Genomic DNA, 26,975 nt, shown 5'->3' with positions numbered 1-26,975 from the left:
CGGGCCAGGTTCCCAGTAGGAGGCACACGAAATTAATAGGGAAAGTCTTTTTAACAAATGGTGCTGGGACAACTGGGTATCCACAGGCAAAAGAATGAAGATGGACCCTGTGTTGGGAGGGGGTCCAAGATTCCATCCAATTTCAATGCTTTGCCAGGAAGACTCTCAGAATTCAGCATAGTCATACTTGTAGCTATGCTTTATTAGAGTGCAAGGAAGCAAAGCAAAATAAGCAAAGGGAAAATGAAGGCTCCTAGGGTGACTGAAGTCCAGGGGAAACCAGACAGAAGCTTCCAAGGGTCTTCTCCCCTGGGTACCTAGGGTATACCTAAGGTATTTCTAGGGAATACCTAGGGTATTCTTAATTCCTGTAGCAAAGAGTTAGAGCAAGAGGTGTGAAATGTTGTCAAGTAGGGAAACCCATTAAGACTCAGTGCCAGGGTTCTCCCTGAGGCTGGTCAGGCACTCTACCTAACAAGCACCAAAACTCCAGACCTTCAGAAGGAAAGCAGGTGTTCAGCCTGCACCGCATTGGTAGTACAAACAGTTTAGGCACAGAGAGGCCCTCTTATTAGTTAATGGTGGGAAACCTCCTGAAATCTAAATCACCGAACTCCAGCCAAAGGCCATTTTTTACAAGCAGACTTTCACAAGTTTTTTGGTTTGGCCTGCTGTGTTAACTCTTTCTGCACAGACTCCCACCTCCCACTACGTGCAAGAAAGCAAAACAACACAAAACAAAACTCAAAACGGACCAAAGACCTGACTGTGAGAGCGACACTATGCAATCCACAATCCGTAGAAGAAAACACAGGGGTGATATTTTATGCCCTTGGATTCAGCAACTGTTTCTTAGAAATGTCTCCAAAAGCACAAACCACCAAAGGAAAAAAAACATAAACTGGACTTCATCAAAATTAAGAACTTTTGTGCATCGAATGACATCATCAAGAAAGTAAAAAGACAACACCCAGAATGGGAGAAAAATATTTGAAAATGATGCATCTCATAAGAAATTTTGTTTAGAAGATATAAAGAATTCTTACAGCTTCAAAATAAAAAGGCAAACAATCCAATTTAAACAGGGGCAAAAGATTTGAATAGACATTTTCTCTCCAGAGTAGACGTATGAGTGGCCAACAAGCACATGAAAAGATGCTTAAAATCATCAGCCCTCAGGGAACTGCTGATCAAAACCACAATGAGACACCACTTCATACCCAGTTGACGGCTATACTTGAAAAAAACAAACAAACAAAAAGGAAAATAGCAAGGATTGGTGAAGATGTGCAGAACAAGACCCCTCATACATGCTGGTGGGATGTAAAATGGTATAGCCACGTTGGAAAACAGTCTGGAGGTTCCTCAAAGGATCACAGCGAATTACCAAACGACCCTAGGTATTGCCCAAGAGAAATAAAAACACTATGGCCACACAAAAACTTGATACAAATGTTTATAGAGGTGTTGTTCATAATAGCCTGTAAATGGAAACAACCCAAATGCCCGTCAACTGCTGCATGGGTGAGTAAACATTGCACATCTATGCAATGGAATAATATTCAACCATAAAAATGAATAAAGTGATTTACAACATGGATGAGCCTTGAAAATATTAAGTGAAAGAAACCAGTCCCAAAAGACCACACGTTCTGCTTCCATTGATAGGAAATGCCCAGAATAGGGAATCTATAGACAGAAAGTTGAGGGGCAGTTTCTCGGGCATGTGGGGGGATGAAAGAGGAGGGGGTGTGGAGGTAAAGGTTGTAAGATTTCTTTTTGAGGTGATAAAGATGTTCTAATTTTGACTGTGGTGAAGGTCCACGTATCTTGGATTATACTGAAAACCAATTGTGTGGTAGGTGAGGTGTATCTCAATAATCCTGTTAAAAGTAATTTTTAAAATTTTCAAGATTAAATGTTTTTAACTCACTTAACAAAGATTTCAAAATGACTGTACCCAGTGCCAAGGAATGTGTTGTGACAAATGCCTGGGGCATATAAACCAGTAAAACAAACAGAAAACCTTTCAAAACGCAATGCAGTGACATTGACCTAAAGAAATGCTTATCCCTACAAATTTCAGTTTTGAGCATCTATCCTAAAAGAATACTCATACGTAGAAAATATATAATGCACAGAGGTTTATTTTTAATAATAGTGGTAAATGAAAACAAGTTCCCTCGCTGGCGTGGCTCAGTGCATTGAGAGCCAGCCCATGAACCAAAGGGTCGCTGGCTCAATTCCCGGTCAGAGCACACGCCTGGGTTGTGGGCCAGGTTCCCTGGCGCGGGGCACATGAGAGGCAACCACACATTGATGTTTCTCTCCTCTTTCTCCTACCCTTCCCCTCTGTCTAAAAATAAATAAATAAAAATCTTAAAAAATAAAACAAGTTAAATGACCAACATTAATAGAATGACTATGTGGTAAAGAGCCACTGTGATGAAATATTACTCGCCCATCACAAACGAAATCTATGTTTGTATTTACAGCAAAAAAAGTTCCTGGCATGAAGAATATATGCATAAGCTTGTTGAACCAAAAAGAAGGAAAAGACTTATGAAGATTTGTTAAAAAGGAAAAGCACTTCTCAAAGTGTGGTTTTCGAAGAGCAGCAGGATCCCCTGGGTAAATGATAGAAATGCTCTTGGTCCCCGACCCATGCTCCCTGTCAAAGGCCCTGGGGCTGGGCTCAGCAATCTGTATTTTGAAGAAGTCCTCTGGTGCACACTTAAGTTTGAGAACCACTGGCACGATACAGTGTAAAAGGTAAAGGCAGGATTCAAACCATGGCATGATCAAAGCTGACATTCATTGAGTGCTGACTGTGCTTTTCCATGATTTCACATAATTTCCACAACCACCTTATGATGTGTTGGTACTAGAGTTATCCCCAAGTGGCAGATTGGGAAACTGAGGGGCAGAGAGATGAAGGGATTTACCCCAAATCAGAGAGCTAGTGAATGGCAGAACTGAGACCCAAGAGTGAGGTTCCTCTGCCTCCAGAGCCCGTTGTTAACCATCATATCCGCATTTCCCTGCATTGGGCCCCCACCATCACTAGCAGTGACAGGGTAGTCTCAGTGGGTACTTGGGTGTTCATTTTAAACACCATAGTTATGTATTTATTTTAATGTGCCAGAGAAAAATATATAACTAGCACTTCAAACTCATGATTTCCATTAGTAACATTGTTTCCCTTTAAAATAACAATTTATTAAAAGTTAGCCACTTTATGAAAAATATTAATGAAAGTACTGGAATGCACAGATATGGAAAATATGGTAGAGATAGTAGCAGTGAAGTATGGAAAACACTGCTAAGCCCACCTCAGCTACTTAAAAAACATATAACCATTTGTACATTTTACTGTATATAAATTTTACCTAAAAAAGGACTGTGCAAAAATACTGGGTTCTAGTTAATATTGTGCACAGTGAAGCATGCAGAGGGAAGTGTATTCAAGAGAGCCTCCTACTTTTCCTTCAGGTTAAACACGTTTATTGCACACGCATTGCGAAGTCTTCAAAATACAAAGCTTAGCAACACAATTTCACTTTTGAGGACTGTAGCAATACACCAGCTGTGTAAAAGTGACTTTGTGAAAACATGGAGAGATTAATGTGAGTGAGAAAAAAATGGCACTAGAGGATTCGGGATGGATATTTCAGCATAAGCAAATGTTCAGAGGCGTAAAATTATGGTCTACCTGAACACTTCGTCTCGCCTAGCTCTCAGTCGCTGTGCCTTCAGCCATCTTTCTATCTCTGCCTCCTCTGTTTATTTTTGCCACTTTACACTTGCAGCTCCTTCAACTCCCTTGCCTCTAGTTCATGCATTTTTCTACCCACTACCACTTAACTTTCCTGGGGAGCATTTTAGCAAAGCTATTCAAAAGCACTCACAGCAGTTTATACTAAGGAAACAGGGATGCTTTCATAACTTAAGTTACTTAAGTGTTATTTATATTACCATAAAAATTTAAACTTAAATGCTTAATGTAGAACTATTGGGTAAATTAAAATAAATCATCAGGAGACATTATTAAATCATTAAAATGTATTTTTCAAAGAATACTTAATAAGGGAGATAACAGTGTTTCTCAAACATGTATTTTTATATCACTGAAGCTAAAGCAAAACATCCTGTTTATTGGGTGAAAATGGTCTGCTTTACATGTACACATGGAGCGCAGTTTAAAAAATACCTTAATTATAATTTCAAACTTTGGAATTTGAATAGGTACTGGTGCTCTCTCCTTTCTTCACATGAGAAAATTCTTTGAAAGTCATATTCAAAGAATTGGATATGACTTGTCCAATTGGAATTGGACAAAAATTCCATAGCTGTATTCTTAGGACCACTCTGTAGCAGGGGTGCCCAACCTTTTGGCATCTCTGGGCCCCACTGGAAGAAGAGTTGCTTGGGCCACACATTAAATACACAAATACTAATGAAAACTGATGAGCAAAAGAAGGTTTTAAGTAAATTTACAATTTTTTGTTGGGCTGCATTCATAGCCATCCAGGGCTGCGGGTTGGACACCCTCACAAGGACTCAAGGTTCAGATGATACAAGGAAAGCTTCAATGCTGCCTCTTAGAGAAGACACTCCAGCTCGCATGACCTCATCAACCAGGGAAACGTTGGTGACAATCACAGTACAGGAGTGAAGAAGCTGTTCCTTTACACAATAGCTACCCAATACACCTACTTCTGCGGCTACCATTGGTTCACCTGTATTCAAGTCCACACCCACAAGTTAACCTGATTCTGAATTTCTACTTGAACTCCTGAATGTTTCCTGAAGGTAAAAACCAGAATTCTGAACAAGAACCTTGGGAATAATGAGCAAATGAGCATCAACAAATGCTTGGACTCCAAATTGGGCCCTGCCTGGATTTACACTGAGCTTATACTTAGTCAGGGCTTCTGCCACTGCCACTTCCACTGAACCAGCGCCTGGAACTACACAGCCATCAATAGCATTTTTAATAGCCCCCAAGACATCTTATTGCATCTTTGGGTGTGTGCTTATTTGGTCTTTTGACCAACAATGTGACAGAGCCAGTGAGGACTGTTACATTTCCCAATAAAGGCAAACTTCTTTTCTCCCAATGTGTACTCATACACAAGTCCTGCATGTCCCAATCAGGAGTTAGGTCATCAAAGAATTTAGAGCTTCCCTATCAGAAGCGAGAGCCAGCCTTCCCACATTTCTCTGTTTAGCTCTGTGGAGAGCTGCTCTGCCTCCTCCCGCAAGAGCATATGAAGAAAATAGGTCAATTCCCTTTTGATTAATAACAAATTCTTTATCTGAGTCACCACAGACTTTCTTTTTTCAGTTCTATTTTTTTAACTCTATCTTCAAGGAATTTTCTTTGTTTTTACCAGTTTCTCTCTTTCGTCTGCAACCTTGTAAAAAACAAGCCTGAATTCACCTTTTCATATTCTTTTTTTTTTAAGAGAAATTAAAAATAAAAGATTTTATTTATTTTTTGGAGAGAGGAGAAGGGAGGAAGAGAGGGAAACATCAATGTGTGGTTGCCTCTCATACACCCCCCCTACTGGGGACCTGGCCCACAACCCAGGCATGTGCTCTGACTGGGAATCGAACTGGCAGCCCTTTGGTTCACAGGCCAGTGCTCAATCCATTGAGCCACACCTTTTCCACATTCTAATGATACATTGCACGTGAAAATGTAAGCTTCTTCCACTCTTTTCTTTGTATCAGGATGCCATGCCCCATGGTCCAAAACAAGGCCTCTGATTAAGCTTGTATTGGTTTCAGATTTATGTTTCTACTCCATGATCTCAACCATGAAGAGGTCAGTAGGTTCATCTTGTTTTTTTAATGGTCAAAATGTAGTTACCTACAGCCTCTGCCAAGACATCTTCAAGTTCAGCATGAACTTCAGCACACAGGCCACATCTACAAGTGTTTCCTTACCCATCTCTTTGCTTACTTTGAGCTGTCCTAAAAACTGAAGTGCCTTTTCCTTTGCAGCTTCAAATCCTGTTATTATTTTGGGACGAGACCTTCAGAAATGGAGATCCATGTTTCAGCAATTCTCCAATAATTAGGAAATTGGAAGTGGTACCACTGCCAGGTATCATCCTGGACTGTTGCTACTTTGGCTAGTAAGGAGGCTGTTGGGTGTTGAATTTGCATGTCATGAAGCAGCACACTGCTGTTAGTAAGCTTGATGTCTCCAGCACCAGAACCAAGCAACTTCATGGTGCCTTTAGGTCCCAAGGTGGTCCTCAGAATGTTCTGTGGTCCCCAGGCCACACTGATGTTGACCACCAACATTGCCTGGCCTCAAGCCACATCAGCCTTGGGGTTTAGGGCCTTCACAGCCGCCACAGCTGACCCAGTAGAAAAATAAGACTCGGTGTGAAGAATGCCCAAAAGCCAGCTCCTGACCTCCTTCGAAGTGCATTACAAAAATAAGATGCACTGAGGGAGGGCTGGATCTGTGTTGATGCAGCAATAGCAGAACGGTCACAGTAGAACCCAGGCAGTACCTACATGAGTATTCACTGCACAAATCCTTTCAACTTCTCTGCATGTTTGAAAACCTACATGTTGGAGAAAAATGTATACAGACTGTGTCATACAGTGAGTGAATGAATAAGCCTGAAAGACTAGGTAGAGATCTGCTAAAATGCTATCTTTACACTCTCTTGTATGTGTTCCAATGTGGGCTGGTATTACTTTTATAATAAACTTTGTCTCAAGGAGAAAAATGGCACAGGAGTCAATCGATAATAGAGGCATTTATTCTGAGGCATAATACCAAGGACCTCAAGTGAACGTGGAGTGGGAGAAAGCTCTGTCCCTTGCTCCAGGGAAAATGGAACCTCAGCGCTTCTCCACAGCCCAGTCGTGCAGCGAAGTCCAGGGGCAGAGCTCATGGATGTGCTCTGGGCTGTAGGCCTGGGGTCTGACCTGCCCACCTATCAATGCATCCTGTGTTCCAAGAAGCCCAGTGTCAGGAGAGCTGGCAGAGGAAGTCGTGTAGAGGCAGGGCCAGGAGCCCTGACAGGGAGATCCCCAAGGTGTCAGAGATACAGGTAGCTGCCATGGCAAATTCCCGGTGCTTGTAGCTGGTCTGGGGAGAGTGGGGAACAGGGGTGAAGCTTCAGCCCTCCACACCCCTGCCCTGGCTTTCCCCAAAAAGGCCACATACAGCTCTCGCCTAACTGGTGCTGACCTCCAGGGCAATGTGGTGGAAGGTGTTCACATAGGCAGCACCACCCAGCAGCCCCTCATACAGGACGATCACGAAGATGAGGTAGATGTTCGGCAGGAAGCTCAACCACACGTCCACCAGCAGGAAGGCCAGGTTGAAGAACTGTGGTCAAGGTGGAGGGGAGGGCTGAACCTGGGACCGGTGGCAGGCAGAGAGGGAGGCCGCCATCCCTTCCAGGCCCAGTTCTTGGAGATGCTGACAAGGGAGAGGGCTGGCAGGCTTGGGTCAAACCCTAACATCCAGCTGGCTTACCAGACCCTGGGATCTAGGGCATGCCTTCTCCCTATCCTGTCCCAGCACCCAGACCATGTGGGTCTCCTCCCCTGCCCCTTGGCTGTTTTTCATTCCTACTCCCGGGAATGCCACTCCACCTTCCCTTGCTGGGGATCTCCTGGTTACACAGTTCCCAGGTCAGCTTCCCAGGTCAGCGTGGATTAGCGTCGCTTAATCCCGTGATCTCCTCTCTCTCCTCCCAAAGGCTCCCTGGATAGTTTTCCCTGTTTTCCATACTGGGGCTACATTTAGACCAGTGGTTCTGAATTGGGCCTGATTTTGCTGCCCAGGGGACATTTGACAATGTCTGGAGATGCTCTTGGTTGTCACAGTGGGAATGGAGGTTGCTACAGGCATCTAATGGGTGGGGGCCAGAGGGGCTGCTCGGTGCACAAAAGGATCACCTGAGGATCTTGTTACCCACACAAGCCTGGGCCTCAGAGGCTCTAACTCATTCCATCCGAGCTGGGCTCAGAAACCTGCATTTAAAAGTGCACACTCTGGTAATCCTAAAGTGACCTGCGAAACACTGCACACTCATCTGCGGCATTAGGCCAGACATTTTCTGTGAAGGAATTAAATGATTGTAAGCCCCTATCTCTACGAAGCAGCCTTGGTTGAGATTGTAACTAAAATCATAAACCACATTTCAGCAGCATCTAATGAAAAATCCCGAGTTAAGAATTGTTGACACAATTTGGAACTTTGGGGCAACAAAGCCCTGGGCTGGCACTACTGCTTAAAAAAGTAAAGGAGAAAGTTAGAGGATATTTGCATGATGTTTCCATAACATTAGAGTGTAATCTACACTTAGTCTAGATCTTGTTATAAATTCAAGTAAATTAAAAAGGGTAAAAAACTTTCCTATAATATTTGAACGTTTACTTTAATAGTTACCTTCAGGGCCGAAGACACAATAAATGCTGGTTATGTAAAGGTACTTTTCTTAGACTGTCGTAGGGAAAAGTGTTCGTTTTTTTAAAGCTGTAAGTTACTTTGGTCATGGATAGTTGAAATGTCTTGAGACATACATTGGATGAGTGCAGTGTCACTGATTCTATCATAATTAACCATGCGGAATAAAAACTGCACGTGTCGTTACGGTTAGAAATATTTGAAAGCCTGTGTCTCTGCACGAGGCTTGTACAAAATAATCATTAAACGACTGATTCTAACTGCTTTTTCACCCTTCTTCTCATCTGTATTTCTTAAAACTACCCTGAGAAGCAGATGTTAGCCTGGCCTGACTTCTAGATGAGGAAACTGAGGCTCAAACTGTTTCAGAGACCGGCCATAGGCACAAAGCCTGAGTACAGAAACCAGGATTTCCATCCAGGATTGTCTGGCTATGGAAGACACATTGGACATGGAGCCCTGCTGCCCTTCTGTCCTCGCGCTTAGAACACAACAGGGAGCGATAAACACTTGCTGCTGATGGACAGAAGCACTGGGGCCTGGGGAAGCTGGGAGCTAAGGTCGGGAAGGGGCGAAGGCCAGAGGCCTGGTACCTGCAGCAGGGCCAGGACCCATGTGAAACGGATGCGACAGCAGTGAAGAGAAGAGCGGGAGGCAAAGACGCCGGCCTGGTACAGCATCTGGTACCTTAGACAGGGGCAGGGAGAAGAAGGAAGCCCCTCCAGTGCCTACTCACACAGCAGCACCTCCACCCCGAGGCCCTCCCAGCAGACTGCCCGTCCTGACACCCAACCTCGAGGTTCTCACCAGCGGTACTGCTGAGCGTGACTCAGGAATGTGTTCCGGAAGAAGAGGAGCTCAAACTGCGGCAAGGACCAGACAGGGGAGATGAATGGGGACGTGTGAGTCCTCATCTCGATCTCTATTTCCACACCCCTCCTGTCGGCCCTTACTCACAAGTCCCTGATTGATGAAATACTCAGCAAAGTAAACCAGGACCAAGGGGATGATGTACCAGAGCAGGCCCTGGATGAGTCAGAAAACATAACATAAGTGGAAGGCTGGGAGACAGGCACTGGCCACCAATGGGGACAGGCCACAGCCACTGTCCATACCTTGAACACAGTCCACTTCTCCTGAAAAGAGAGGTTTGTGCTGGAGTCTGCAGAGGAGCAGGGACAGAGAGGCAGGTGAGGTTGGCAGACTAAGCGAAGGAGTGCTGGTGGGAAAGAATCAACCAGCCAGCACAACAGCGTGAATGCGTACTGGGTTGTACAATTAAAATGGTTAAGTTGGTATATGAATACATAACCTTGTTACATATAGGTCACCATGAGTAAAAAAAAACCCCAGCTGAGACCTCTTCACAGCTCCTGTGCAGCTTGATGGCTATACGTCCCCACCCCAGCCACACTGGCCCCTTCTCTCCGTTTCTTGAACATCCAGGCTCGTTCCCAACACAGGGTCTCAGCACTTGCTGTTCCCTCTACCTAGAACCTGTTTACCCAATGTCCTTGGGTGATTCCTTGTCACTCACATTTTAGCCCAATGACACCTCCTTGAAAAGACCTTCACTGACTACCTTCTCTAAGTAGAACCCCTCTCCATTTCCCACGAGTTGTCATCTTCTAGCACACCCTGTTTTCTGCCCTTCCAGCGCTTTTCAATATGTGAAAAGCACGCTTCTGATTCAGCTGTTAGACTCTGCCTCATTTCCTTATCTTACACGCGCCCCCAGTGACTGAATGTCTGGCACATAGTAAGTACTCAGTGAGTATTTCTGGAATAGATGAATGTGATTGGCTCTTACCATAACCAGCACACACATCCACTTCCTCTTCCCACTGTCCACTCTAGAGAAGAAAACTAAAACCTAGAAAGAGCGCACAGCTCTGAGGCCCTCCTGCGTCTCCTACCTGGCTTTGACTGCTGCTCAGGGGCCTCGCTGCTCATCAGCGGTTGCCGGGCTGCCCTCTCTGCCTCTTCCTCCCCTCTAGGGTCCTGGGGCTCAGGAGATGTGAGCAAAAAGAAATAGCTAGGGGGAGGTGGAACGAGACAAGGCCCAAGAGCCTCTGTCAGGAGGGAAAGGCCACTCCCTTCCAGAGCAGCCCCTCTCATTTCTATACTCCTCTGAGGCACCCCGCCTGTGCTAGAGAGCTCCAACTGTAGGAAACACTTCTTTCTCTGGAGCTGAAATTTGTTTCCTTGCTGCTTCCACCCCTGGGCCCTTTTTTTGACTCCTGGCTCACACTAAGCAAGTCAGCTGTTTTCTTGACATTATTACTGTAAGGATTGCTCTAGCTACCATTTATTATGTGGTCATTCTGTGCTAGACTAGAACTTCCAAAATTTCACTTATGTTTTGTCTTCATGCTATTTGTCATATCCACATTCCTCCTGTGTATGTTATTTTTTTACTTAATACTTTCCTTTCAATTAATTCCCTTTTTCTACATGGCATTGTCCTAAGGAATAATCTGTGAAATCACAGGTTTGACTGGTTAAATTTTTTTCCTAATACACATGACAATCCATACAATTAATAAGCCCACCCTTGTCTCCCTCAAATCACCTTGGGAACCACACTGTACTGGATGCTCCACATATATCACCTAACAGGAAAGCAAGGAGGACGACTACCATTTGAGATATGGGCAAACCGAGGGTCAGAGAGGTAAAGCAGCTTGTCCCATACCTCACAGTAAACAAGTGGCAGCTCCAGACTCAAACCCAGGCTTATCAGAGTCCAGAACCTTCATCCCTCATAACAAGACTGTAGGGATCTGAGGACTGGGAGGGATCATGATCTAGTTTTCTTTCCTCAAATACTTCTTCCGCCCAGCCCAGGGCAGCTTACCTGGCCAGGAGCAAGGCGGGGATACCCAGCATGGACAGCAGGGTGTGCTGCGGGGAGAGGCCGGCCTGGGTGAGGCCCAGGTAGGACAATGCCCCCAGTAGCCCTGCTGCCCCAGTACCTGAAGACCACCAGGAGATCACAGCCCTGAGAAGAAGAACACTGGAGCACTAAAAAGGACCGAAGCCAGCAGCGGGACCTCCTCTCCCCACTCCCTGCTCTGCTCGCTTACCTGGGGTAGAAGGCGGTGAGTGAGAGGAAGGTGACCTCCCCCAGACCTGATGAGATGCTGGCGAAGACCACACCTGGGGGGAGCACAAGCACAACAGTGGCCATACCTCTCCCTTTCCCAATAACTCTAGTCCCTTAAGGTGTCTGGCCATGGCCACCTCTGCATCAGCTCAGAGGGGCAAAAAATCAGATCCTTAGATGGGCGGAGCTCCACTTCCAGGGTAGAACCAAGCCCTCTCCAAATGTCCTCTCACAGGGAATGGTACTGACACCCACTGTTTCCAAACCAGGAGCAAGAACTCTTCCCGGACGCCTCCTCCACCCCCATGATGGAGTCTCGGTTCCTCTGTGCACCTCAGTCTTCATCTAATCCATCCATTTCCTCCCACCTCCCCCACCACCCATGCCTCTAAAATGACCTCATCTCCCATCTCCTACTTGTGCAGTCCTAGCACCTACTGAGGGTTACAAAGATAAACCATTTCCTCTGGGGAGCTGGGGAGACTACTTCCCACACATGCTTGGCTGCAGTCCCTCTGGGTCTCCCACCTGATACAAAATCTCATGCTCACCACACAGGCTCATCCCCACCGAATGAGAAAAGGCAACCAGGATGAAGCTTCCAGCTGCACAAACCCCACTGACGAGAACACGGGGGCTGAGGGGAGGGGGAGGAGGAGAGGGGAAGGTCATTTCTGGCTCTCATCTCCTTTGCCCTCCCAGCCTCCTCACAGATCCCAACCGCCCTTCCTCCCATCATCCCCACCCAGACCTGTAGGGCAGCAGATGAAGGCCAAGAGGAGCCAGCAATTTGATGACGAGCGTGGGGAGGATGTCTGCCAGGAGCACTGCCTGGGACAGGAGAACTGAATGAGACGCTAGACCTTCTCAGGGACAAACCTCTGAATCAGTGGCCAAGGAAAGACGGAAACTAGCTAACTAGACCTGCTGCAAGCATAGGCTCTGAATTCAGATGTGGATCAAGTCCTAGCTCTGCTGCTCCTTAGCTGTGTGTCAAGGTATTCACCTTCTCTGAGCTTCAGTTTGGGGGATGATCACAGTGCCTACTTCCCAGTACTGTTGCATGGATTAAATGAACCAAGATCAGCTACACACAGAATGGGGCCAGGAAATGACAGTCTTCATTACTATGATTAGGACAGTCCCAGCCAGGTGCTGAGGTGGTGGGGGTGGGGGTCAGGGGAAGACCGGGTGGTTACTCACAGCTGTGGAGACAGAGTTGCAGTCAAATCGAGATGAGTTATTGTGGGGGGTGGGAACTGGGTCTGGGTCTACCTGATAGGAAGAAAGAAAGTCTCTCACCCTGGTGGCAAGAGGGTCTAGACAGACAGGGCCTGGCTCCAGTCCTAGCTCTGCTCTCACTTGAAGGATGGCTCTGCTCTCTCTGACCTCCTGGACCTCACCTTCTCTATGTGTACAATGGGAAGGAGGAGGTTTCCACAGAATGATCCACAGGCCAAACATGGCCCTGAAAATGGACTTTACTTAGGTAACACATTCAGGAACTTTCATTAAAAATTGTGGGTTTACAGAAAGTCTCATCTTGGACCAAATTCCCTGTTGGACCTGCAAGGCGGCAGCTGCACTGCTTGGGCGTGTGCCCTCCAGACAGAGGTTCCCAAATGGAGGTGATTAGATCCCACAGGGAACATCTGGCAGTGCCTGGAGACATTCTTGAATGTCACAACTAGTGGGCAGGGGGTGCTACTGGCATTAGCCAAGAGGCCAGGGGTGCTGCTAAATACCCGACAATGCACAGGACAGCCCACAACAGAGAATATTCTGGCCCAAAATGTTAACAGTGTGAGGGTTAAGAAACTCTGCCATAAATCATGCTTCTACACAGCCACCATCTGAGTTTGTACACCTGGCACTAATTGATTCTTAAACACCCTTCATGCTCTGCCATCTGGGAGACTGGGAAATTTGGGCCGTTTGTCCCACCCTTCGACACCCATTCCATGAATTTTTCAAGGGAGCCTCTGCCCCAGGGTTAGTCCCTCATGTTCCCACAGGGACTGAACTGAGTGGTGGAGGTAGAGAGGGTCACTTACGTGGCTTTCATTCCCAGATGTCCTCTTGTGGCTAAGGATGTCATGAGCAGCGCTGAGCATCACCACATAAGAAAAGTTGTTGCAAAGGCCCAGGAGCCTGGAGTGAGCAGGACAGATTTTTTTTTTCTCCCAGTTTTACTGAGATGTAAATGACATATAAGAACAGGTCTTAACCTTTCAGCCTACAATCTTCCCACAATTCTAGCACCAAACCTCCCCCTTTCCTTCGATCAGCTTTCACTTTTTTCTCTAACACCAGACCTCATCTCCATTCAGTGTTAGGGTTAGAAATACGGGCTTTGGGATCACAGACTTGAGTTCACATCTAATCTCCCGGACTTCTTCCAGGAAGAGAAGGAAGTCATCCTTGATGACTGTTCCTGTGAGCTCCCACCAGTTCCTGGGGCACTTCTCATCCACTGATCCACTGTCTCTGACGCGCTGTGGTACAGTAGAAAGCTCCTGGGGCTTGAAACCAAAGGACTCTGTTCAGGTCCCAAGTCTGCTGCTTCCTACTTGAGTGGCCTCGGTCTACTCATGTGTAAAGTAGGCATACAAATTTCTCTTCTACCTTGCAGAGTGCTGTCGGGATCAAGACAAGATAATACCAAAGTCCCTTATGATCCATGAAGGATCTCATTTGCTTACTCTTGTCTCCCAGAGCTATACTCAGTAATGGGAATGGAACGGGGCCCAGCCCCAGAGATTTCATGTGTCCTTTTCACAAGCCCATGAAGGGGTGCTATTGCTCTTCCCATTTCACTGCTGCAAAACTGAGGCTCAGAGAGGCTATGTGACTAGAGTCACACGGAAAGTCGCTTCCAACCTAGTGTGCCACCCAAGTCCTCGATGTTTAGGTAAGTGCTAGAAGTATTCCCAAGGCTCAGTACTAAAGTGATTTTTGGAGGTTTGGATGATCTTTTAAAAAGCAGTGATGTGCCCCGGTTGGGTGGCTCAGTTAGAGTGTCCTCCTGTACACCCAAATGTTGTGGGTTCCATTCCTCGTCAGGATGCATGGGAGGTGATTACATTGAAGTTTCTCTCCCACCCTCTCCTCTCTCCCTTCTTCTCTCTCTAAAAGCAATAAAAACATATCCTCAGGTGAGGATTTTTTTAAAAAGTAGTTATGTATTTATTTAAATGTGCATTAGGAAAATATTGCTTTCTGTCTAGAGTAATGATTTAAAGTTTTCCTTCAACAATATGTATATTTACAAATGTAAATGCTTAATTAGTTGGACTAAAAACAAGTTAATAATCCTACAGGTGGTATGAGGGTCTGGCCAAAACACCAAGGTGGAAAGTACAAGATTTAAGTTTGGGAAATTTACATATTGCCTCAGGGAAAACCAACTGGTTCAGTAAACATTTGTGGATTCAGCTCCTTTTTCGGCTCAACCCTTTCTTCCCTCTTTTCTTCTGTCGCTTCCCTCTCTCTGCCCATTTTTATTAGTGTTGAACTCTTCAGGGCACTTACCAGAAGCCGATCACGTTCTTCCAATGGGCGCCCTGCGGGTCCAGCAGAACTGGCCGGGGTTCCGGGGCGGACTCCTCTCCTGGGAGGGCGAGAAGAAGGCATGATCCCTACCCGACCTTCAGGTGTAGGATGACTTCACGAGTGTTCTCCCAAAGTCAAGCCGGCTCCGGAGCTTATCAGGTGGTCGCGGGGCACAGGGCGATCCGTAATACTCACCCTCAGAATCCGAAAGGCGCCGCTGCGAGCCTGCACAACCTCCCATGGCATCAAGTTCAGGTCCCCCGAGGGGTCCAAAGTCAGCGAAAGTTCAGAGTTGGCTCCGGTGGGACAGATGTCGGTCTGCGACATGTGGGAAAGATCAACGCCCCACTGCCAGTCCCAGCTGCGGCTTCTCTGCTGCACTCGCGCCCCGCGATCCACTACGCTAAACCCGGGACCCATCTCGCGCTCTCGCACGCCCCAGCACGCCCCACCTGTCAGATTCTGCCCCCGCCCCCTGTAAAGCAAGGGTCCCTGCAGCCTGTACCTTTAAGAGCAGCGGAACATTCCGCAACAGCGAACACCGGGTTGGCTGGTCACGTGACAGCGCCAGCGGGTTCCCCCATCACGTGCTCGGAGGTCCTCACAACTTCCGGGTCTTGTCACTGTGTTTGCTTAAGGCTTTCCCAGCTTCAGTGTGTAGAACCGAGAGTGGCCAGGAAAACCCTGGAATCGCTGGTTTAAAATTGAAGTGAGTGGGATCAGCAAGAAGAGCCCCAATGTTAGATTAATGGCACCAAGGCCGTGACTGTGTTGAACCAGCACTAATCATGGCTGTGCGCGGCTTCAGCTCTCGCGGCCCTCATTTGCCAGGAACAAATATGGCTCCTTGTTCCTCATTTCAGACAGTTTCTGGCTGGGAACAAAGACGGACAGCTTCCGGTCTTTCTTAGGCCTGTCTGTTGCCCTCAGATTGTAAAGGTAACTGAATGTAAAGGTAACGCCCACCTACGAGGATTTAATGAATTATTTATTGGCAGTGTCTAAGGCATTAAAAGATCCCTTTCCCAAATTATCCTAGGATCAGAGAACATCACAGAAGTAGTCCAACTCCCGGTTTCACAGAGGGAAAAACAAAAAAAGAAAGTTACTGATAACCATACAAAGTTGGACGTAAAGGTGACCTGAGAGATTCTTTTAGCAATAAGAATTAGAGCACCAGAGACAGGGGTGCTGGCGGAGCAGGCTGCTGCAGGATTCCCGCCTGCTCAGACCAGATGACTTGTAAGGCTCAATTTTTTGATTCTGTGATCTCATCTCATTTCTCTAATTGGAAATTTAGGAAGTAGGGCTGTGGAAGGGGACTAGGGGAAGTGGTGTTGATCAATGTTACTTTACATAGTCCCAAATTAGGAGTGGATTCTCTTACCTTCCTCTAGGTGGTAAAGCGGAATTCTGAATTTTCTTCATTACCTCCTTCCCCTGCTAATCTCTCTCGTGGTCTTCCAATAGCTGGTGCCCACCTGTATCAGCTGTTTCTCAGCACCAGGCCCTCAGACTGCTGTTTGATATGTACTCCTTTTGGTCTTCTTCCAAGGTCACGCAACCAATGAAAAATGGGGTCCTACCACCCATGCAGAACTCTAGAAATTCAGCAACGTGTCATACGTGGTCTCTGCCCTCGAGAAACTCACAGGAAGTTGGGAGGTAGACACAAATAACCACAATAAAAGCCTAGCCAAGTTTTGTTTCACAAGAATGACTACAGATGAAGGAAGAGGCATTGAAGCCACCAATCCAGCCCCTTGTTCCCCTTGGGGAAGCATTAATGACCCTGAAATGAGAAGCCAGAGCTCTTACCAACTCCCTCCTCCCTCCTACTCCTTGTCCCCAGGCAAAACAGGAACCACAAACCCCAGCTTCCTCTCACAGAGTGGCTATGGCTTGGGGGGGGGGGGGGGGCGGTGGTGGTGACGGAAATGGCTGAGGTGTGAATACAAGACCTGAGTCACTTGAGCTGCAGTTGTTGTATAACCCCTCCCCCATCCCCAATTCTGAGGTCTCCTGCTCCCCTTTTTTTCCTTTCTGGCTTCCTCCCTTGCCCTTTAGCTCCAAATATGCACCCGAGTCCCCTGTGTGGTGCACACTCATTTCCCAGCCTGGGCTGGAAGCTGCTGTGGGCATTGTGGAAGGTGGGTAGGGCCTGGGGTAAAGATGCGTCAGGGGAGACTGGGGAAGAGGAAGTGTCTTGGGTCCCGGGGAAGACAGGCTTCTGTTGGTGGGTGGGGACGGTCATTCTCAGCTTTCTGGACACACAGAGACAGACAGGATGGATTTCCTCCGGCTACATCTCCCTGGGCTGCATCAGGCCTTGAGGGGGGCACTGGTGAGAGGGGCAAAGAGATGCCAGAGACTTTTACACTGCTCCCTGGGGCCTCACCTTCCCTCTTCCCTTTGAGTCTCTCCTCAGACTTGAGATTCTTTCCCTAAGATCAGGCAGCCTCCTAGCCCAATCTTTTCTGGATTTCAATCCTCCCAACTCCAAAAACACATACACATACCCCCAATCTAGGCCATTTCCTATTCCTTCGGCAGACCCTGTTGTCTTCCTCCTCCCAGATCCCAGAACCCCTCTTCCTATTCTGAGTTCCTCTGTCCAAGGGCCCCCAGGAGAGGGCTGGGCCTCCCCCTAATGCCTTTGTCCCTCCCCTCTCCCATTCTTCTAGGATTCCTTCAGCTCCTTTGTCTCCTACCTTATAGGAGATGAGGTCCCTACTGCAGAGAGAAGGGAGGCATGGGCAGCAGAGGAACTGGGGGAAGTGGCTACAAGAAAGTCAGGGAGAACTGTAGAGGAGGAAGCTCAGGAGGCCCTGGAGAGCCTCAGAGGCAGCCAAGGCAAGTGGGACGGAGGACTGAGAGGGCCTGAAGTGGCTAGAAGACACCAGGAAGGAAGTTCAGTTACAGAACAGACCTGGAGTTGGGGAGAAGGCAGCTCCCGCGGGTCTCAAGGAGATAGGCAAGACGATGGGGCCTGGGAGGCAGCCAAGGCCTCCAGGTGCCAGGAGCCAAGTGCCCCCTTGCAGGCCAGAAGGAAGTCTGAGGCAGGGTCTGAGGCTGCCAGAGACAGGAGCAGCCAAGCCCAGGAGAATCAGGAGAGCAATGAGCAGGAAGTGAACAGAGAAGAGACACTGAGAACCTGGGAACAGGAGGAGGAAGAGGTCAGGGCAAGAATGCCAGGGGGGGCCAGAGGGGTGGAGTCAGAGTGGATTTGGCGCAGAGAGCCTGAGGGGAAGGCCTGCGCTGGCAGGAATGGCAGGACATCAGAACAGTCAGTCAAGGAGGCAGTTGCAGAGGAGATCCAGGGGGCTGGGGCCAAAGAGGCTGGAAGGGAAGAAGATGTGGTGGCTGTGGTGAGGGATGGCCAAAGCACAAGGGCACAGGTGACACAAGAGCCAGAGGCAGAATCTGAGGATGGGGCACCCCAGGGTAGAGAGGAGGTTAGGACAACCTCAGACAGGGGGCAGGCCAAGACGACCTCAGGTGGGGAGGAGGCTGGGACAACTTCAGGCAGCGAGGAGACTGACCTCCCAGGAGTCAGGGAGACAGAATATGGAGCAGTCTCAGGAGATATGATCCCAGAGGGCACTAGGTTAGTCTGGGCCATAGAGGAGGCCTCCAAAGGAGCTCAGGAGGAGGAGATGGATGAAAACAGAGAGGCTGAGGTGAGCCTGTTGCTGAAACAGAAATGGGCCCTGGAAACTGAAGGAGTGGGACAAGAGGCTAAGGACCAGACAGTGGGGAGGGAGGCTGCAGACGGCCAGGGCTCAGAATGGGAGGCAGGGGAGGGTTATGAGGGTCAGGCAGATCAGGATGGGAAAGAGGCCAAGGGGAGGCAAGATTCAGAGATCAGCGTGGCTCAAGACAGTCTGGAGGAGGAGGTAGTGCAGGCAGAGGAGGCCAAGGAGGAGAAAGAAAATGCCTGGGCCATAGAGGCTGAGCTGTCCCAGGACAAAGTGGCAAACGAGGCTGAAGGTGATGTTGACTTTGAGGCAACCCCAGAGACCAGACCTGAAAAGGAGTTCAGGGAGGAAAGGAATGAGGAGGAAGCTCAGATGGGTCAAGAAGAATTGAGGGTAGATTATGGTGGCATTGAGCGCTGGGTCACTGAAGGCTGGAAACTTGAGCTGATAGGAGGTCTCCAGATCCCAACAGAGCAACCTGAGGAAGGACAGGATGGTAAGGAAGAGCTCTGGAACATTTCAGCCCTGAGCAAAGAGGAGACAGAAAGGAGCCTGGAGAATAATTTCAGGAACATGGGTTATGTAAAGCCTGATATCTCTGAAGCAGAAGCCTGGGAAAAACATAGAAGTGACGTAGAGAGAGGGAACACCCAGGAGGAAAAAGTAGGTACTGAAGAGGGGGAGGGGAAGGCTTCAGGAAGCAGAGAGTCTGCATCGATAGAGGTCCTGGAGGTAGGCAGAGAGTGGAAGAAAGTAAAGGAAGCAGGGTGTGAGGCAGAGAGCCAGGAGCTAGGTGGAAGGTGTGGGGTAGAAGTAGGGACAGGCCAGTCACTGGGAGAGTCAGATGCCAGAGAAACCAAGGATGAGGAGGCAGAGGCTACAGTGCTCTGGGAGTCAGACAGAACTCCCAGGAGAGACTGGAGGCTGGAGGAGGCAGCTCAGAGCCTGCAGGACAATGAGGATGATACAGGAGCCAGTTCTTTGGCTGCCGAGATTGTGGAGAATAAGGCAATTTTGGATGAAGGGGCTGCTGGGACTAGGGAAGGGCCTGAAAGAGAGGCCAAGGAAGCTGGGGATGGGGCATTTGGGAGAGGCTGGGACTCAGAATGCAGAGAGGAAGCTGGCAGAGATGAGGAGCTAGTGGAGGCTGCTGAGGGAGAGAACAAAGGAGGGCAGGAATTTGGCCTGGAGGGCTCAGCAGAGGAAGTTACTGGCAGAAGTGGCCAAGTGGAAGCTTTTGAGGCTCAGAAGGGTGAGCCAGGGGGAGAGTGGGTAGAGGTTGGGGAGTCTGTAGTAGCAGAAGGAAGCTGTGGGATGGATGGCTTTACCTTGGGTTCCCAGGCAACAGGGGCAGAGGGGACCATGGCCATAGTGGAAACTGAGGGGCTCCCAGGAAGGCAGATGCTGTTGGAAAAAGAGGCGGGGATATGGCGAGTAAGGGAGCAGGAAGAAGGCAGTGAAGGGCAGCGTGGGGACCAGACCCCTGAGGAAGAGGCACAAATGTCCTGTAATGTGGAAGATATTGAGGTGACTAGACACCAGAGGGCAGAGGCCGAGGAGATTGACCCAGAAGACCTGGAGGACATCCAGGGCCTGGAGGACCAGTCAACGAATCAGGACCCTGCAGAGGCTGAGCCTGGGCCACCAGAAGAGGCTGCGGGAAGTGCCCCAGGGGATGCTCATGGCAACTGGAGTGAGGTGAGGGCTCCAGGCAGTGTCCTGAGCCAAACAGAGCAGGATCTTGAGGCAAGCCCCGTCATACCCAGTGCTTCCATCCCTGCAGGCCCTCCTTTCTGCATCTCGCCTGGATGTGTCTGTACCTCGGAGCCGTGTACTCCTCTCCCGCAGCTCCTTGCAGCGTCGCTCCCGGCCCTCTTTCCGACGGATCCCCTCCTCTGAGCAGCAGCAGGAGCCTGCCAGCCCCCCACCAGAGGAAGAGCTGTCCACCCCTGAGCAGAGACCTCTCCAGCCAGAGGGACCCCCAGAGCCAAGCCCCACACGACCTGAAGGGACTCCAGTGCCAGCCAGGAGAAGGCCCCTGGGACACGGGTAAGCTTGGGGTGAGGTGACTGGACTGGGATGGGCAGGAGGCCGTGGATACCTGGAGACCAGCTCTCTGGCCTGTCTTCCCCCTCCAGGTTTGGCCTTGCACACTCCGGCATGATGCAGGAACTCCAAGCCAGACTGGGCCGGCCAAAGCCCCAGTGACTAGGCACTGAGATCCAAGAGCCAGGCCCTGAGTGAGAGTCAGAGGGCTTGGTTGAACCCTGTTCAGCCCGACTCCCTTGGCCACTGTGGAAGCACCCTATCCACCATCTGGGCCTGAGTTTCTTGGAGCTTAATTCACAGAGCAGACAGAACCAGACGTCTTTGAGAACCATGACCTTAAGGAATCTGACTCCCAATACAGCTGATGGACCACCTGCCCTACTGGGACCACCTCTCATGGCCTGTCCTGATTACCTCCTCAATCTGTCTCAGCCACGGTCTGGAAGACTGAGAGGGGACAGAGACAGTGCTCCCACAGCCTTTCCTCTCTGACTGCCTCCACTCTGTAACCCCCTTCCCAAGCCCTTGGAGAGCTGTGTGGGAGGAAGGCAAATGTCTGGGGTGGGAGCCAGCCCAGAGGAAAGGGGCCAGGAGGGCCTATGGAGCTCCACTTACAATCAAAAGTTGATGTATGTAGACCAGCCACCTTGAGCTTTGCAAATGGGAGCTCAGCCTTAGAATTCTGCTGGTTACTATGGCAGCCACGAACTGAGCAAGTCAGAGTAGGGAAAGGTGGTCCAGGAACCCCAAAAATGTAGGAGCAGAGAGGGGTCCAGGGTGGCCAAAGGCTGCAGAGTCCATTCTGGCCCCCCATGGGTGTCAGAAACCCCTTCTCTGAAAAGAAGCTGAGGCAGAGAAAGAGTGAGAGTGCTTTATTAGGCACCCAGACTGGTGGCCTAGGCCTAGGACAACCAGCAGGCCCTGAAACAATAAATAAACCATCATTTCCCTAAACAATAAATAAATATCCAAGAAATAAATATCCAGCAAGGACTAGAGGAGCCTTAAGTTATTGGGTAGGGTCTGGGAACGGAGGTCAGTAGAGTCCTGCCTGGTCTTAAGGCGGTGAGCTGGAGGCTGTCCTGTTGGCCCCGACTCCAGTCCTAAAATCCTAACCGGAGAGGGAAGGGGCTAAGAAACCATTCCATCAGGCCTGGGAGCCAGCTGGGGTTGGACACCCCAAGGCCTGGACTGGGTTTTTAGCCTGGGAAAGCAGCAGCAAGTCCCGCACAGCCCGAGACAAGACAAGCTCCAAGGAGTGTAGCAACTGGTAGGTGTAGAGGAGCTGGGGCCAGGACACCTGGGCTGACACCTGCGAGGGGCTGCCCAGAATCCCTGGGAGCAGCCCTTTACCCTTTTCCTCCTCCTCCTCTTCCTCCACCTCTTCCTCCTTAGGGAGGTTGAATCCTGCAGCCAGCACCTGTGAGAAGAGGCCCATGGATCAAAAAATAGTCAGGCTGAGATGCTGAGTGAATCCTCATTCCTTTATGTGTCTAGTGGTGCCAAATGACACCAGAGACCACAAAGTAATGATTTCCCTGGACAACCCCTACTTCAGATCTTCCATTATGTTGTCATCTCATGTTGTCCTGCCTGCTTTTTTGGTTCAAGAAAATGGAAGTCACAGAGTGAGATGATGCTCGTGGAGGGAGCTGGCTCATTCATCCAGGATTGCTCTGGGCATTTGAAGGTCTGAAAAGTCCTCTCTTAAGGGTCATCTTAGGATCAGAGATGGGCGGAAGGGTGATGTAGCTAGTTTTCTGCTGCTTGCATTTTCAATTCTCCTTTCAGTAAAGGTAAAATTCTTATTTCCCTTTGAAATATTCAGGAGGACCTGGTGATGTCAGAGGATGATGGGGAGAAGGGAACCAACTTTATTATTGGTCCTGTTAATGCCAGATGTTGTGCTGGGTGCTTCAGAGCTGTTCTCTCATTTAAGACCAAGACCCCAAGAGAAGGCAAAGATTCTCGGGGTAGAGCCAGGGCCCGGTGCAGCCACACACACACACACACATTCACACACACACTTCCACCTTTCACACATCCGCACTCAGAGGATCTGGAGCATCTCCTTCTAGACTTACCTTACCTGTGGGCATGGGAGTATTTTAAAAAGGGGGCCAGTGACCCTCAGCTTTGGTCTCTGGGGTTCAAGGAGGGTGGGTGGGCACTCTACCTGGAAGCGAAGATGCCGCTGCAAGTCTCGGAGATCCAGACTCATGGCCCACAGCTGCTTCCTCTCTGCACTGGCCCAGATCCCCTGGCTGCCCAGTCCTCCCAAGAGGGCTTGGAAGGGGCAAAGTGTCATGGAGAGGAATAACAGCCTCTCTGGGTCCTGTGGAAGCAGAGGGAAGGGGTCAGGAAAGGTTCGCAGGCCAAGAATGACCCACTTCAAACCCAATCCCATGTCTCTCTGGGTCCCATTCCCATCCCAAACTCCAATCCCCATTCCATCTAAATATCTGTTCTCATCCTCAACTTTATTTCCTTCTCCACACCCTTCACTCATCATCATTCCAGTCTCCTCTGTCTGTGACTTCTATCTCCTTTCTCAACCTCATTTTCAGTCCCACACCTGAACTCATGTCTAACCTGAACCCCATCTCCATTGTCTTATCACTCTCTATCCATAGCCCCACTTTGCCCCATTTTATTACTTTCTCCACCATCCCATCCTATCTCCATCTCTTCACTTGTTTTCAGCCTGTCTCCAACCTGTTCCTATTCCTAATCCAAATTCCATCCCTCGTCCATATGTCTAGCTTCATTCTCATCATCTATCTCTTCTTCAACTCCTTCCCAACCCCATTCCATTCCCGTCCTCACCAGTAATCCCCATCCCTTCTCCATCCTTCACTTTATTTTCACTCTCATCCCCAACCTTCTTCCTATTCCCAGACATTCTAATTTCTAGTCCTGATCCCATTCTATTCCCATACCTACCTTTTTTTTTCCATGCCCACTTCACTTTTACCTTCTTCGTAACTTCATTTCTTTATTTAGCTTCATCTTTATATCCAATGACATACTCAACCTCATCCAGATTCTGTCCTTTAATTTATTCCCAAATCCATCTTCATTTCAATCCCTCACTTCATTTCTAACCACCCAGTCCAGCCTTATTGCCAGCTCACCTGCCCCACCCCACCAGCCCCTCACTCACAGAGAGGCTGTGCCAGGCCTGGAAGGTCAGGGAAACATTGGGGAGCTGCCCTCCCAGGGGCAGGAGGTCCAGGTTCACTCCTGGCAAGTGAGATTCAGCCTGTAGGGCAAGGTCTGTTAGCAGGGGCCAGAAGGGATTGGGGATCTGCCCACCCCCTGCGCCAGTTGCATTAGGGAAACTCACAAAACAGTGGGCCTGGGCCCGAACCTCGGAGAGTAGCTTCCTGGCAAGATGCAGGCTGACCTTGAACTCCTCCCGCAACTCCTGCAGGCTCAGGGGCAGCCTCCCTGGGGGCCTTGGGAATCCCCAGACACCAGCTCGAACCAGGAGCAAGGAGAGCAGCAAAAGGCTGAGCCCTGGATAGATGGGGAGAAGGTAGGCAAAATGAGAGGAGGGCTTGAGAAGAACTCAAGCTATAGCCAAGCTCTGTGTTTCATCTCACTGACCCCTCAAAACCACTAATGAGATGGAAGCTACTGAAGACACTGCATGGCATCTCTTGTGTGACTGAAAGGAAAGTGCCCTTTCCCCTAGGCAGACTCAGCCTTGCACAGAGTAGCCCACCTTTGCAAGCAGATCTCCGTCTGGATTTCAATCCCCCACAAACTCCCTTGGCCAAGTGTCGTTTTCAGTGAACTAACTGCACAGCTCTATGTGGCAGTCTGGGTGCTATTATTCTTCTCATTTTGCAGATGAGGAAAATGAGGTTCATGAGGTTGACTTGCCAAGGTACATAGACAGAGGGTGAGGGAAGCAGGACTGGATTCCAGATCCGCCCAGATGCAGATCCTGTGAGCTTCCGCAGGGAACTCAGAGGAGTCGGCCACCTCCCCTGGAGCAGGCACACTCTGTTCTGCCAAGAATTCCCTAGGCTTGGCTAGGTGGCTCTGATGGCCCAAACTAGGACCCCAGGGATGGCTGGCAATGCCAGAGGCTCTATCCCAGGGAGTCAGAAGGACAAATTTGTCCCTCCACTACCAAGGTGGGTGGGTCATTCTGCAGTGAGGGAGAAAAAAGAGATGCCAGGAAGGGCAGGAGGGCCTGGATCGTGAAGCAGAACCCCTGTTTCTCATTTGGGTTCTTCCCTTAAGCAAGTCACCTATTATTTCTGGGTCTCAAGCTCCCATCTATAAAATGGGGGAATCTGACCAGCTGAGTTCTGAAAAGGCTTCCTGCCCTGTGTTTTCTGAACAAGAGAAAGAGGGGCATTGGGACAGGAGCTCTGGGAAGAGGGCAGTGTTCTGTGGTTTCTCCCTCAGGGAGAGGAAATCTAGCAGTCACCCGAGTTACACAATTCTCCTTGAAATGCAAACCAAAACAGGCCTGAAGTCTAAGTCTGTTCCTGCTCACCCTCCTCTCCATGCCTCTTCCCTGTCTGTTCTTGATCTCTAATCCCTGGGCTCTGCTCCTTGAAGTGTCTACTCAGTAAAGACCAAGGGGAGTTTCTGGGTAGGTCCACTTTCCCCATGGACTTCCAGAGGGGGTGGCCAGTGCCTGGCTCTCTAACTTCTAGCATCACTGACTTGTGGCCACTTTGGCATCCTTGAGACTGTGGGCAGAGAAGGGTTCTTCGAGAGCAGTGCCCCAGACCCTGGTGGATATTGTCCACTCAGAATTGAGCTGTGGCATTTGCCACCGACCCTCCACTTCCTGCTGGAGCTCTGGGGGCCCTAGACCCTTCCCCTGGCTTCTCCCTAACCTCTGCAGACAATTCTGGGTCCTTGGCCCTGGACTTTGATGGTTCTGCTCCCATCTTTTAGTCCTCGGTCCCTACCCTGACCCTACCATCTGCTCTTGTTCCAGCCTCTGAGTCCTTCAGTCACCAATTGTAGATTGGACCTCTTCCTGAACCTCAAACTACAGACCCTTGACCCAGTTAGACTGCTGACTCCTTGGCCACAGACCCCCTACTTGTGCCAACTCTTGGCTGTTCCTCTAGTCAGCACCAGTTCTCAGCCAAGCTGTCTGGCCTCTACTCATTCACTCCAACCAAACCCTCCATTTATCTGCCAGGCCCTGGTCCTGGTCAACCCATCTGTCCAACTCTCCTCATTCATACCAGTCAAGTCTTCCCATCCTCTGTCCAGCCCTAGCCAAACCACCAGCCCTCTACTCCTGCCCCTCATTCAAGCCAGCCAAACTGTATCGTGCTCTGCCCAGCCCTGGCTGAACCACCACCTGTCTGTCCAACCCCGGTTCCCCGTTCATGCTGGCCTTATCCCCATCCTCCAGTGAGCTGTATCTTATATCCTTAGTCTCTGCCAAGTAGTTGCCCCTCAGCCCTTTGCCCCCATCCACACCAGTCAAGCTCTCCCATCCTCTGTTCAATCTCAACCAAACCACCCACCCCTCTGCCCCAAGCCCTGGCCTCAAACTCACGCCAGCCAAGGTCGCCTGCCTTCTGGCCCATGGCAGGGCCCAGTCTCTTTGATCAGCCATCTCCCGGGTCGGGGGCATCTTATACGGGGGCTGTGCCCGGTTTCACTTTCCGTCCTGCTTGTACTTTCAGCTTTGCTTTAACTCAGTCTTCCCTCCTCACCACCCCTTGCTAAAATGGGGAAATGTAATTTCCCTTCCCAGAGGGGGTGGGAGGTGTGGTGGGGGATGGCGGGAAGCTGGGGTTTCGGTCAATCCAAGCTGCTGACCCCTGCTGAGCTCCCAGGTCCAGTCTTCCCCTCAATTCCCCACTCTTGGGTGAGCCACCCTGCTCTATTTGCTGGTAGGTCCCAGACACTTGAATTCTCTCCTCTTCTCTGCTCTGTCATTATCATTCTAGTGCCATCACTGGTCTAATGTCCTTGAAAAGACAAATGAATGGCCAGGTAAAAAGACTGCCTATCAGAGGGGACGTGGGGGGTCTTACTCCCTTCTGGTTTACTAGATGGCTGAGGAAGGAAATATAAGGGAACTTGGGGCTCACTGGGTAGATGAGATGGGGCTCTGTATGGGGCAGAGGGCCCT

General features: G+C 49.4%; 3 protein-coding genes and 1 pseudogene across 7 annotated transcripts; 1 reads left to right on the top strand and 3 right to left on the bottom strand.

The window, feature by feature from the left end:
- Positions 1 to 4,560: 4,560 nt before the first annotated feature.
- Positions 4,561 to 6,445, bottom strand: LOC112304742 (T-complex protein 1 subunit zeta-like; annotated as a pseudogene).
- A 318-nt stretch (positions 6,446 to 6,763) lies between these two features.
- Positions 6,764 to 18,137, bottom strand: CLN3 (CLN3 lysosomal/endosomal transmembrane protein, battenin). 4 transcript variants are annotated; one of them, XM_053927070.1, is made up of 17 exons: positions 18,034 to 18,137; positions 15,610 to 16,705; positions 15,300 to 15,422; positions 15,084 to 15,162; positions 13,607 to 13,703; positions 12,756 to 12,827; positions 12,304 to 12,383; positions 12,104 to 12,189; positions 11,533 to 11,605; positions 11,304 to 11,447; positions 10,363 to 10,481; positions 9,562 to 9,608; positions 9,404 to 9,472; positions 9,254 to 9,309; positions 9,040 to 9,133; positions 7,220 to 7,360; positions 6,764 to 7,117 (listed from the first exon to the last, which is right to left on the bottom strand). In XM_053927070.1, exons 3-17 carry the CDS (start codon positions 15,343 to 15,345, stop codon positions 6,998 to 7,000), a joined length of 1,323 nt encoding a protein of 440 aa, XP_053783045.1. In that variant the 5' UTR covers positions 15,346 to 15,422; positions 15,610 to 16,705; positions 18,034 to 18,137; the 3' UTR covers positions 6,764 to 6,997. The 4 variants fall into 4 exon arrangements, with proteins under 4 accessions (XP_053783045.1, XP_024416196.2, XP_024416197.2 ...); XM_024560428.3 differs by lacking the exon at positions 18,034 to 18,137 and having other exon boundaries at positions 15,610 to 16,070; positions 16,492 to 17,041; XM_024560429.3 differs by lacking the exon at positions 18,034 to 18,137 and having other exon boundaries at positions 15,610 to 15,797; positions 16,492 to 17,041.
- Positions 17,173 to 22,673, top strand: APOBR (apolipoprotein B receptor). 2 transcript variants are annotated; one of them, XM_045195424.3, is made up of 4 exons: positions 17,173 to 17,254; positions 17,789 to 20,500; positions 20,586 to 20,851; positions 20,941 to 22,673. In XM_045195424.3, the coding sequence occupies exons 1-4, from the start codon at positions 17,180 to 17,182 to the stop codon at positions 21,008 to 21,010; spliced, it is 3,123 nt and encodes a 1,040-aa protein (XP_045051359.2). In that variant the 5' UTR covers positions 17,173 to 17,179; the 3' UTR covers positions 21,011 to 22,673. The 2 variants fall into 2 exon arrangements, with proteins under 2 accessions (XP_045051359.2, XP_024416195.2); XM_024560427.4 differs by lacking the exon at positions 17,173 to 17,254 and adding an exon at positions 17,334 to 17,448 and having other exon boundaries at positions 20,941 to 22,672.
- IL27 (interleukin 27) lies at positions 21,999 to 26,547 on the bottom strand. Its single transcript, XM_024560362.3, has 5 exons — positions 26,394 to 26,547; positions 24,198 to 24,370; positions 24,015 to 24,113; positions 23,028 to 23,186; positions 21,999 to 22,271 (listed from the first exon to the last, which is right to left on the bottom strand). Exons 1-5 carry the CDS (start codon positions 26,422 to 26,424, stop codon positions 21,999 to 22,001), a joined length of 735 nt encoding a protein of 244 aa, XP_024416130.2. The 5' UTR covers positions 26,425 to 26,547.
- Between the last annotated feature and the right edge of the window lie 428 nt (positions 26,548 to 26,975).

This window comes from Desmodus rotundus, chromosome 1, assembly GCF_022682495.2.
Source record: "Desmodus rotundus isolate HL8 chromosome 1, HLdesRot8A.1, whole genome shotgun sequence".
Taxonomy (NCBI): Eukaryota; Metazoa; Chordata; class Mammalia; order Chiroptera; family Phyllostomidae; genus Desmodus; species Desmodus rotundus.
The sequence above is the reverse complement of the archived record's forward strand: the minus strand, read 5'-3'. Positions and strand labels throughout refer to the sequence as shown.

What these genes read in the sequence shown, in the direction of transcription:
- CLN3 (XM_053927070.1), bottom strand. Translation starts at nt 15,345, where the DNA reads ATGGGAGGTTGTGCAGGCTCGCAGCGGCGCCTTTCGGATTCTGAGG. An exon ending in CTCACCGCCTTCTACCCCAG is followed by an intron (nt 11,448 to 11,532) that starts GTAAGCGAGCAG and finishes TCTTCTTCTCAG; the next exon opens with GGCTGTGATCTCCTGGTGGT. An exon ending in AGAAGTGGACTGTGTTCAAG is followed by an intron (nt 9,473 to 9,561) that starts GTATGGACAGTG and finishes TGACTCATCCAG; the next exon opens with GGCCTGCTCTGGTACATCAT.
- APOBR (XM_045195424.3), top strand. Translation starts at nt 17,180, where the DNA reads ATGCACCCGAGTCCCCTGTGTGGTGCACACTCATTTCCCAGCCTGGGC. An exon ending in TGCTGTGGGCATTGTGGAAG is followed by an intron (nt 17,255 to 17,788) that starts GTGGGTAGGGCC and finishes CCATTCTTCTAG; the next exon opens with GATTCCTTCAGCTCCTTTGT. An exon ending in AGAAGGCCCCTGGGACACGG is followed by an intron (nt 20,852 to 20,940) that starts GTAAGCTTGGGG and finishes TTCCCCCTCCAG; the next exon opens with GTTTGGCCTTGCACACTCCG.
- IL27 (XM_024560362.3), bottom strand. Translation starts at nt 26,424, where the DNA reads ATGGGCCAGAAGGCAGGCGACCTTGGCTGGC. An exon ending in GGCAGGCGACCTTGGCTGGC is followed by an intron (nt 24,371 to 26,393) that starts GTGAGTTTGAGG and finishes CCATCTATCCAG; the next exon opens with GGCTCAGCCTTTTGCTGCTC. An exon ending in AGCGGCATCTTCGCTTCCAG is followed by an intron (nt 22,272 to 23,027) that starts GTAGAGTGCCCA and finishes CTCTTCTCACAG; the next exon opens with GTGCTGGCTGCAGGATTCAA.